The 11,366-nt window shown below is 46.6% G+C and overlaps 1 protein-coding gene across 1 annotated transcript in view; it reads right to left on the reverse strand.

Moving 5' to 3' along the window:
- Positions 1–2,646: 2,646 nt before the first annotated feature.
- TMEM260 (transmembrane protein 260) overlaps positions 2,647–11,366 on the reverse strand; it is a gene marked incomplete at its 5' end in the record, with an annotated part of 14,297 nt that continues 5,577 nt past the window's right edge. The window contains 10 exons of the mRNA XM_008947559.1: positions 2,647–2,970; positions 3,933–4,023; positions 4,431–4,484; positions 5,095–5,271; positions 6,151–6,299; positions 6,631–6,802; positions 7,940–8,112; positions 9,103–9,220; positions 9,590–9,673; positions 10,028–10,068. Coding sequence (XP_008945807.1) covers positions 2,701–2,970; positions 3,933–4,023; positions 4,431–4,484; positions 5,095–5,271; positions 6,151–6,299; positions 6,631–6,802; positions 7,940–8,112; positions 9,103–9,220; positions 9,590–9,673; positions 10,028–10,068 — 1,329 coding nt within the window. The remainder of the gene's footprint in view (positions 2,971–3,932; positions 4,024–4,430; positions 4,485–5,094; positions 5,272–6,150; positions 6,300–6,630; positions 6,803–7,939; positions 8,113–9,102; positions 9,221–9,589; positions 9,674–10,027; positions 10,069–11,366) is intronic.

Consider the following 11,366-nt stretch of genomic DNA (forward strand, 5'->3'; position numbering starts at 1 on the left):
TTTGCATCGTTCCTTACTACAGTATCTAACCATATTATATTATATAATAACTCAACGTAGGCTGCAGGCTGAGCTACCTTTGTCCAGCCCCTCTTTCTTCCCCGAGCAGATAGTGGAATCCACAAAACCTTCCAATTACTTCAAGACTACACAGTTAAGAGAGTGGCATCTAATCAAGATAAAGCAAACCCTCGGCTCACTATATCTGCTTGAATGGATTTTCAATAATGCAGGTAACAAAAGCATTCAAAAGTTGGATGCCTAATGTTTTTCTGCTGGGCTGAAGGACTGATTTGGAGAAGGGAGAAGAAAGCCAGCCCTGAGAAAGCTGCTTGGAGGAATGTATGATATTCTCCTGCTCTCTCCAAACACTTCTGGGGGGATTGAGAAAAAGGAAGAGATTTAAGTGAAGCATGGCCGACCTGAAATGTAGTCAATTACAACACAAAGAGTTAAAATGACACCCCTGAACCTCTGCTCTCCCTTCTCTCCCCTCTGCTTTGTGGCTTTGCAACCCAGAAGGCACCGTTGCCTTTCTTTTTATTGCTCATTTCTCATCTGCTGTTTGTACAGGAATCGTTCCTAGGACAGGGGGAATTGCTAGGGAAATCATGCTATGAAAATAAATCAGCATAAGAGGGAGAAAAAGAAAGGATGCTATTTTGCAGCCTGAGTTAGATTCCTAGACAGCAGTTTGATTTTTATACAGGCAACGTTCAATGGAAATCAATCTGGGAAAATCAGCACTCAAAGAGAAGAACAAAAGTAGCCTGCTTTTAAAATAATCTATCAGGAGTAGCACCCACAGGAGCCCAAATCATCTGCACCTACAAATCTGCACCTACAAATCAAACTACAGACCAACAGAGCATCCACATGCAACACTCCCCGTGCCTGCACCCATCCTGATCTGCTCCTCCAAGCCTCTGGGAAGCTTCCAGAGGTGCCACTTGGTAACATCATCTTCACAGAAGTGCTGCTTCCTTCTCTGGAAGTTTTACAAATCCAAATGAAATTCGGGCCTGGGAGCAATTTGTCTCCTAGAAAATGTTGGGCTGAGATCTCAACAGAGCCACAGAACAAAGTACAAAAACTTAGTTAAATGCAACTTTCCAGTAACAAACAATACCAGAGGTATGGGTCTGTTTTAAGTATTTGAAGCACATGTTCATTGACATTTTGAAAACCATGCTATTTTATGTCTTTTTTTTTGAAAACAAGTAGCTAAGCTCTTGTTAACCAAGTTTCTTGGCTTTTGGGGTAAACTGAAAAGCATGATGGATTCACATTCTACTGTTTTGATTAAAGCTCCTGATGTCTCTAAAATGGTGGTTCTGGCATCCTCAGTACCTGCAAGGCTGTGGCAGAGTAGATGAGTGTTACAGGCTTGCATAGAAGCCACAGAAAAGATGCCATGAACCATGGGGAGAGCAGCATCCCAGGGGAGCTACTCTCATGTGCCCATGAACGATCTCAGCACCACAGTCCCTCTACTCCAGCTGGATGCAATGCAGGAGGTGCCACACTACCCACAGAGTCATAGAATGATAGAGCCTTTCAAGGTCATCCAGTTCAACCCCCCTGCCCTGAGCAGGGACATCTGCAGCTAAAGCAGGTTGCTCAGAGCCCCGGCCAACCTCACCTGGAATGGTTCCAGGGATGGGGCAGTGACCACCTCTCTGGGCAACCTGGGCAAGTGTCTCATCCACTCTCAGTGCCAAAAATTTCTTCCTTTTACCTAGTCTAAATCTCCCCTCTTCATTTCAAACCATCATCCCTTGTCCTTTAGCAACATGCCCTGCTAAAAACCCTGTCCCCAGCTTTCTTCTAAGTCCCCTTAAAGTACTGAAAGTACAGCAGGTCTCCCCAGCTGGAGCCTTCTCCTCTCCAGGCTGCCCAAGCCCAACTCTCTCCTGCTGGCCTCCCAGCAGAGGGGATCCAGCTGTGAAGAGTCATGATGCTCTGCAAGGATAAATACACAAGGTGCTTGTTCACTAGTGGAAAACTAGTCCAATAAAGTGTATCCCAACATAAAATCCCAGTATAACCAAAAAAACCCATCCCTGCAAAGCAAGGGAAGCAGGAAGAGCTGGGCTGGTCTCTACCTACTATCCCATGGCAGGAGGACATCAGATCTGCAGCACCCCTGGGCAGAGGCACTGCAGGGGACAGAGCACATCCCAAACAACAAAAGATCTGGTTCCTGCAAAGGGCATCATCCCACGTGCTTGTCCTGATAGAAACCTACCCAACCACGCTGCCCCGTGGCCATTAAAACAGTCACAGCATAGCTAAAGAAAAACCACTGCAGAAAACCTCCTGGCTCAGCAACAGAAGACACATTTAAAGGCCAAGTACATTTTCGGAACCTGTAAAGGATGCTGTCTCCAATTTGAAAAATATTAAACTACCTTCAAGGTACAAGAGAGTCACAGGTTTCTTTTAGAAGAAAACTCTCCTTTCTGAAGCCCAGAATTTTATTTAGTGATAAGCCTTCCCCCCAAAAAAACCAACATAAACAGTTCATTTGGCAACAGCAACTGAAGACCAAACAACAGCAAGTTCCAGTGGAGGCAATCACACTCCATTTCCTCTCCCCTGCCACTTCTGCCACCTCCTAAAACCATTCTCACGTTGTCAGATTTTAAGTCCTGGCTTCCAAAACGTTAGCACTTCAGCAGGCAGGCGGAGGACCGAGCGCTACCCAGCTCCTCGCTTCACATCCTTCACCCTCCTCAACTCCTGCAGCTCCTTCTTCAGGTGCTTCACAGCCTGCAGAATATCCTGCCGCTGGGGATCGTCCTCTGCTCTCTGCATGTAGAGAAGGAAATGCTTCACAGTTTCAGAGAGCAGCACTTCAGGATCCACATCCACCCGCCGGAGACGCAACATCCTCTCGCAGGCGATGCCGTAGTTTTTGTGCCAGTTCACTGGGTGATTGGGATGAGAGTTGACAATTTCTTTGTATGACTGTTAAAGGGATAAAAAAAAAGGATCATGAATGGAACGGAGGGGACCAACAGCTCCTAACAGTGTTGCAAAACTGCCCCTGAAGGAACAGATGCTGTTTTGATGTCCAAGTCCAGTCTCGGAGCGTTTCTGTAGGTCACTCTGTGTTTGCTGTGCAATGAGCAATAGCGTGGGTGAGAAATCCAAGGGGGGCTGAAATGTTCCCTTCCTACAGCAGCTGTTTGTTTAGCAACGTTGCAGATGCTCGTGACCACCCTGCTGGATGTTGTGTGAGGTGCTAAACCAAGCTGGGGGGAAAAAAAAAACAACCCAAAAGAGATTTAACTGCATTTACTCAATATTTCAGGATGTCTTCCACGGGACTGAAGCTGTCTGTTAACTTGGGTAGGAATATTCACAAGCTCAACAGCAGGCACACACCCAAGAATTTTGCAGATGAGCAAAAATCACAGAAAAATGGGTAAAGAGTTGAAGCTTGTTGGCTCTTTGCTGGGGTAGGAAACGCTCCTCTCTGCTGACACACACTGATCATTTCAGGCATCTGTTGGCTTCTTGGGCAGTCCAATATTTCCAGAGATACCTACACCAGCTTCGGGGTTTTTTTTCTTTGGTGTGAAATGCAGCAGAATTAATTTGCAGCAAGAAAACTGTCGGATTTTACACTTGCTGGCTCAGATGCATGACTGTGTAATGACAGAGGGGACAAGTGCATAGAGGGGACTTCAGGACAAGCAATCTCTTGGCATGGGTCTGGAGCCCAGCACAGACAACATAATTATAGCAAAAGCTGTTGAATCTGCTGTGCTCCCAGTTTGGATGAGCAAGGGAGAATGCAGATTACAGGACCTCTATGGGAACATCACATTTCAACAGAGTAGAGAAATGATAAAGAAAAAGGATAAATAAAAAAAAAAAAGGATGGTGACTGCAGGGATCATTCATAACCAAAATATACTACTTACAGTATATGCAAAAGTGTAGAGTTGTGACTTGATTTCTGCAGTCACACTGGCACTTTCTGCAAGGTCAAAGATAAAGAAAGCTGTTTTCATCCTAGGAAAACAAGAAAAAAAATTCCATATAGTAACTGCTTAACGTAACCAGCTCACACCACATGGTTATACACATCTTCAACAGGTCCATGCACATCAGCACCTTCATTCAGGTTGTCAGTGATACAAATTGCTCTCCACCATGTGTTTTCTCCCCTCATGTCCCAGCTACCCTCTGCTCCTTCCAAGATACTTTAGCAGAACCTTTCTGTGAACAAAGCCACCACTTTCCTGAAGGATTTGCTGGTGGCCTTGCACGCTTCATCTGACAACCTTTTGCTTCCAAAGCTGGGCACATTTGGATGCAGTGAGGCCATGCAGCACCAAGCTGCCTGCTTTGGTGTGTATTTCCACACCAGTGAGTTGGCATCGCTCACCGCCTGTTGGAAGGAAGCAAAGGAGCATCACCTGGCTTGCCACATCTCCTCATTGGCAACAGCTTCCCAGGAAGAGGGCTTGAAACTAAACAGGAACGAGAATAAAATTCAGCCATCAGATCCATGCCACTGTATTTCATGCAGCACACAGTCAACCCTTCTAAACCCAGCAGCCACAGACCCCCCAAAAGCAGAAGAAAACCCATCATGGAGCCCGTGGCTCTGAAAGCAGGAATTCAGAAGATCCTCAGTCATTCATAAAACTTTTACTCCTCTCTCTCCACAGAAGGACCCTCTGGTCTATCAGCTGTTTCACAGCATCCTACCTACCCTCCAAGTGAGAGATGCTTTTTACCACCCACCACAGCTCAGCTTGTGACACATAAAGCATTGGATGTCCCATGTCCTCAAGGTTTTCTGGCTCCTGATCAAGCTTAAAGATTGGAATTGGACTTGATATTTGACTAGAAACATCCTCGCTATTTTTAACACAAATAAAAATACCCCATGTGGACTTTTACGTTCCAGAACACAAAATATGATGATTATGGCTTGTTGCCCTGGTTTGACCATCTTGATCATTGTCCCAAGGTTTAACTCTGATGTTGAATCTCTCTTACACTGCAATGGATGTGGTCATGCTGCTGGCAGAAGAATGATGAGCAGGATGGAGCAGTGTCACCTGTTACTCGTACCTGCCATAGTCTTCAGTCCAGTTGTAGAGATTTCTTGTAAGATGAATCCACTCCCCTGGGTCAAACACAACATCACCAGGAACCAACTTCTCACACGTACCCCATGGCCAGAGGGAATAGCTCCTTCTCCAGGTTGAATCCCCTTCGTGAAGACCTATGCAGACAAACACTTCCTTACTGCCAAAAAAAAAACCCAAAACAAAACAGAGAGAGCAATCATGAAGCCATGCCAGAGACAGTGAGCCACCTCACATGCCTGGGCAAGCCACACACCCCAGAGCAGTGCAGCAGAGAGGTCTCAAGCAGCACAACATCTTCTGGGGCACGGATGTCCAGCCAGACCATTTCACACCAGAAAGGACCCACCCCTGGGCCAGCCTGCAAAGCAGCCAGTAAATTCTCACACCTTGTGCAGCCAGCACAGGAGACACATCCTGTCCCCCATATGCTGGGCTTCACAGGCATGCTAGAAGCTGTAGGAGAAGCTCATTTCTACCTGATGGTGCCTGGCCATGCTCTTCTGCCCAGCCACACTCATAAGGCTCGCCCTGGCAAGTCCAAATCCAGATGCTAGACTTATTCATGGGAGCATCTAATCCCTTCTCCACTCTTACTAAGCTATTTTTATATGATGATTATTCCTGGAATACATTGGTTCTATGCTAATCAGCTGGCCACAATGTTCACAAAGGAGAAGCAGCAGCAATTTGCTCTGCAGCCACCATCATTTAGAGTACACAGGAACGTTCCTTTTTTTTTTTTGTGATGAATTGTACCAACAACAAAAATTCATCACTAAATACTCTGCTGATTGCCTTCGTTTTCCTTCCTAAAAACAAAACCAAGCTCAAAACAACAAGCAACGTTACATCTGGATGGAGTTACTTCTGCACAGATATTTCCTTTAATTGCAAAAATAATCTCACCACTGGGGAGGAAGTCAGTGGAGAAAATTGGTCTTTTGGATGCAGTACCAAGCTGTTCCATAAACAATTTCAAGGAAAATAAAAAGTTGAAGATTTTAGGGAAGCTGTTACATATGAAAGAAATGCTTACTGTTTATTTACTCTGAGGAAACTATGGAGATTAAAAGTGAGTGTCCCATCAGGCAATACTCCTTCCACAGGATTCCATTGGTCCCCAGGAAAATAAACTCCAGGTAAATGCTTTGCCAGCTTGGGTAAATACCATTCATAAGTCATCATCTATCACCAAAAATATAAGCAAAATTAAAACAAGAAACAAAGTTTTCACTCCTTTTACATCCAGAAGCTCTAGAAAATGTTTTCTGAAGGAGAAATGACTCTATTTGCTCAGTAAGGTCACTTCCCATTTCAGCAGCTGCCTGGGACCACACCACCAGACCAGGTCATCAGTGGTTTCAGAGCTACCCACAACCCTTTAAATAAAAATATCAATTTTATTCTGCATCACAAATTTTATTTAAAAGGAGACAAAGGAACAACTGAAATTTGCTTCCTAGCTTTTTTTTTTGATCTGCCTGCTGCCTCTTTAAATATTACCCTCCAAACCTACCTCCTGGTCCACTAAGGTGACATCTGGCCTCATCCCTTCACAATAATGAAGGTAACGAAGAGCATTCCCAGGCAGGTCTCCTCTTAGCAAGATCACTGCACCCGTTGGCATAGAGGACAGCAGATTCCTTGCAAACTTATCCACAACATAGTTGTTGCTCTGATCACAAGTGCTTAAGAGAACAGATAAAAAAGAGTATCTTAAGCCCAGATATTTACATGGCTTTGCATCTCATCAGAACATTTTAATGCGACAGGAATCCACAGGGGAAGTCCATCCTGGTCAGAGCTTGCTGAAAACCATCATCTCCAGTTGCAGAGAAATGGAGGTACAGAAACAAAGCATTTAGACTCAGTCCTCTAGAAACCAGCACCAGAGACGCAGGCCACTACAGTTTTGTCAAAACACACACTCTCTAAACACTTTCAGCCTTAATTCTGATTTTATCTTGGGCTAAACCTAAAAACTTGCTGGTTGGTGCTGGAAGTGCCAGTACAATGATTGTTTCAAAAAGTATTCAAAATCCTCCCCATCCTTTTAAGCATTAAAGAGCCAAGGTTTTGTAGCATCAGGCAGAAGTGGATTTCCAGCACCTGAGGTTAGATCCTTTTTGTTACACAATTGTGTGCTGCACACACTCTAGGTATGGACTCCAGAAGAGGACACTCCATGACATGACTCAGGACATGAGCTATGAATGGCTCACCTATTGTCCAGGGTTTGGGAAAAGATGTGTGTGAGGGAAGAACTCCTGAGTATGAAGTTCTGTTGGCCAACCTCTACCTGAGCATCCCTACTACTAAACTGATTCCTAGCCGTGCCTCTGCAGAGTCTTCAGCATGGCTATGGGATAAAGAAGCCATACACTACAGACAGAACTCTTCAAAAAGGGAAAATTAAAAAAGAAAACCCTCCCAAGGCACAAGGTTTCCTGAAGCAAAGCAAGAGAAGGAGGTGACAGTTCATGTTAAATGAATTCTGCAAACCTCCCTAGGAAATAAAGCACAGATTTACAATTTTCCTTCATTAGAAGTCAACATGTCTACAGTTTTCTTCCTTCAGCCTCCACAACACCCCCATCTGCAGCCTAGAGTTGGTGCCTGGTGATTCTGTGGGAGATCAAACCTAGGAGTCCTGCAGTCTTTGACCACACAACCTTAGGTGGGATGTGAAAACTGCCTTTCCCACTCCAAAACGAGGACAGAAAGCCCAAAAGCAGGGCTGGAGGGTTTAGAGCAGTCCCCCAAGCACACAGCATCCTGCAGCCCCACCGCGCTGCACCGAGACACATGTCCAGGGGATTTGGTACCTGTAATTTGCCCAAACTTGAGAAGCGACCAGAGTGAGAGCAGGAAGCCACTCCAGCCATGGCAGTGCCCGGCTGCCCTCCAGCACAAGGCTCCCCAGGGAGGTGAGTGTGGCCAGCCCCAGCCCCGCCAGCACGGCCACCACGGCACTGCTCTGCAGCCAGAACCGCTCCACCTAGGAGAGAAAAGCCCAGGGAAGCTCCTGCTCTTTCCCCAGAGAGAGGGAAACTAACCAGATGCATTTTTGCACTTCATGAAGCTTCTAGGAAACACAGGATCACACAGAAGCCCAGCACGGTGAGGGGTTGGAAGGGAACTCTGGAGATCATCTCATCCAGCCCCCCTGCCCCAGCAGGGTCACCCAGAGCAGGGTCATGTCCAAGGGGGTTTGGGATCTCTCCAGAGAAGGAGATTCCACAACCTCTCTGGGCAGCCTGCTCCAGGCTCTGCCACTTTCACAGCAAAGAATTTTCCCTCCTGTTGAGATGGAACCTCCTGGGTTACAGTTTGTGCTCATTGTCCCTTGTCCTGTTGCTGGGCACCACTAACAAAGAGTCTGGCCCCAACCCCTTGACCCCCAGGGCCCTTTAGCTCTTGTTCAGCATTGATCAGATCCCCTCTGAGGCTTCTCTTCCCCAGGCTCAACAGCCCCAGAGGTCTTGGCCTTTTCCCTGCATAGAGATGTTCCAGTTGCCTCAACACCTTCACAGCCTCCACTGGTCTCTCTCCAGTAGTTCCGTGTCTCTCTTGAACTGGGGAATCCAGAACTGGACACAGGACTCCAGAGGTGGCCTCACTAGGGCAGAGGGGAAGGAGAACCTACCTCAACCTGTGGGCCACACTCTTCTTCATGCACCCCAGACCATTGGCCTTGTTAGCCACAAAGGCACTTTTCTGGCTCATGGGGAACACCTTGTCCACCAGGACGCCCACGTCCTTCTCCACAGAGCCAGTTTCCAGCAGGTCACCCCCAAACCTGTCCTGGTGCAGGACTGGGATTATTCCTCCCCAGGTGCAGGACCCTACACTTGCCCTTGTTGAACTTGATGAAGCTCCCTTCTGCCCAACTCTCCAGCCTGTCCAGGTCAATGGATAAAATACTCCTGCTCCTGATTAGGTGGTCCAAAATCTAACACACCAGAGCAATTTCTAGAATGCAACTTACCACGCCCAGAAACAGAGGTTTTGTAATATCCAAATTTGCTCTCCAAGCAAAGAAAAGGGAATAAAGACAAAGCATTCCAGCAAAGAGCCAGATCACGGGTGATTTCTGCTGCTTTGGCCTATGAAAAACAATAACAAAGCACTTCAGTGGCAGGATGGGAAAGGAGATAAAAGTTCTATGTGCTTGAAAAATCACCCTCTCTCTGCAAACCTAAATGCATTTAATACAAGGAGCTGATGAGTCTTTCTTTGCCTTTGCCATTTATGAAACTTCTGGTTTTGAAGCCCCAAACCATCGGGATTTCAGGAATTTTAAGCGTAGCAGCTACAAAGCCACAAGGTTACCAGAAGCAGGGGTATTTTGCTCTTAATTAATAGATGACCACAGCCAATTGCTGAAATTTTTGCACCAGCAAGAAGGCAGAGAAAGCTGCCCATGCAGCCAGTAAGAAAGGGCATAGCAGAGGAAATCCTCTCCTCCAACTTACGGCAGTGCTGGGTTCACACAGGCCACCAGAGCCAGGGCGAGGACAGGGAGGGAGAGCTCCGACTTCATCTGTGCCAGCTGAGAACTGAGGAGAAAACACTGCATGGACGTCTCATCCCCAAATCACCCCTGGCGCTCAACTGAAGTGTCAAGAGAAGCAGGAAATATGCACAACAGAACGTATTCCCCTTCTGCTGGGATTAAGTCTACCAGAAATGGGAACAAGCTCTGTTATGTGTCAGGATTTTGAATGAAAAGTCACTGGGAAGGGGGACCCAGCATTTTTCCTTCAGTGGGGAAGACAGAGGGACATACACACACCAGACACACGTGGCCCCAGCTCTGGAGCAAGCCAAGGAATGCAGGACAGGAGCCATGCTGGCCAAAACGACAGCAGCAGGTTTCTCTGCACTAAAGGCACAGTCAAGGTTTTACTCACATCAGCATCTCTCTCATACTGGATCCTGTCTCGGACTTGGCCTAGATTAAAAGGAATGGAAACCCATGAGAAACCCACACACTGACTGTCGTATCACTGGGGCAAGGAAAAGTCGTCTTCTTCTCTGTTTGCAGAGCCCTGAGCACACAGGGCTCCTCAAATCTCTTCAGGAGGTACCCCAAGGTGGTCACAGGGAACAGGAATTCCTTAAGCAACAAAAAAAACTCCACTCAAATCTTTACTTCAAGATTTTCTCCTATGTTCTTGTTTCCCACTGTGCCATTGGGCAGGGTTTATCATCTGGTTAAGCATTTTTTTAAGGTGTTACCAACCCATCATCCTGTGACTCCAAGAACCATAAAATCATACAGGTTGGAAAAGACCTTTAAGAACATTGAGTTCAACTGTTAACCCAGCACTGCCAGGTCACCACTAAACCATGTCTCAGCAACCACATCTCCACAGCTTTTAAATCCCTCCAGGGTTGGCGACACTTCCCTGGGTAACCTGTTCCAGGGCTTGACAAACCTTTTGTGAAGGAATTTTTCCAATCTAAACCTCCCCTGGCACAACCTGAGGCCGTTTACTCTTGTTCTGCATCTGCACAGTGCCAATTGTTTTCTGGGACATCTCCCCATAGCCTGAGACAAGCAGGTGGGCCTCAATTCCTGCTTGCTCACCAGACTCAGCCCTGTCCCCTCTGCCCTGATGGAGGCAGAGCTGTATGGGATTCATGGAATATATGAGAATTTTTATTGCAGAGGCTTGTAATCCATGGCAGAAGTCTGGGAAAGGAGACACACTCTGTGGAGGTGATGAATTACCTTCATGGGTGCTTGTTGGAAAAGTGATGGCTGCCAGACAAAAGATAAGGTAAAAGGACCCACGAGGTCTGGAAGGAATATTTATTCTCCATAAAAATGTAATAATTGTTTGCATTCAAGATTTAATTAACAAATTAAAGTTTTAGAGGATGGAGAGCCAGCCCACAGCTCCTGAAGCACCACTGCTACCATTCTGCCTCTTGCAAAGCCCCCCCTTGCTGGCAGCTGACAGCTTCTGGCCCCAGACACAGCCCTTGCAGGAGATGACATTTCTGATCCTTGGCTTAGAGGTGAAGCCCTCTCCTGACTCTTTTCTCTAGTCTCTTTTGACCCTGCCTGCCCTTCAAACAGAGCTGTGGGGCTCAAGGGCTGTCTGTCCATCTAGGCAGGGCTCTGGCATCAGGACAAGCAAAAGCTTGGATTTTGCTGCATTTATTGCTCCTGCTTCAGCCAAGTTCATCATAAATGTGATTTGTGGTGTAGGATTACACGCCGTCCATCTCTAAGCCTGCTGA

The sequence above is a fragment of the Merops nubicus genome, unplaced genomic scaffold (genome assembly GCF_000691845.1).
Source record: "Merops nubicus isolate BGI_N331 unplaced genomic scaffold, ASM69184v1 scaffold1019, whole genome shotgun sequence".
Lineage (NCBI taxonomy): Eukaryota > Metazoa > Chordata > Aves > Coraciiformes > Meropidae > Merops > Merops nubicus.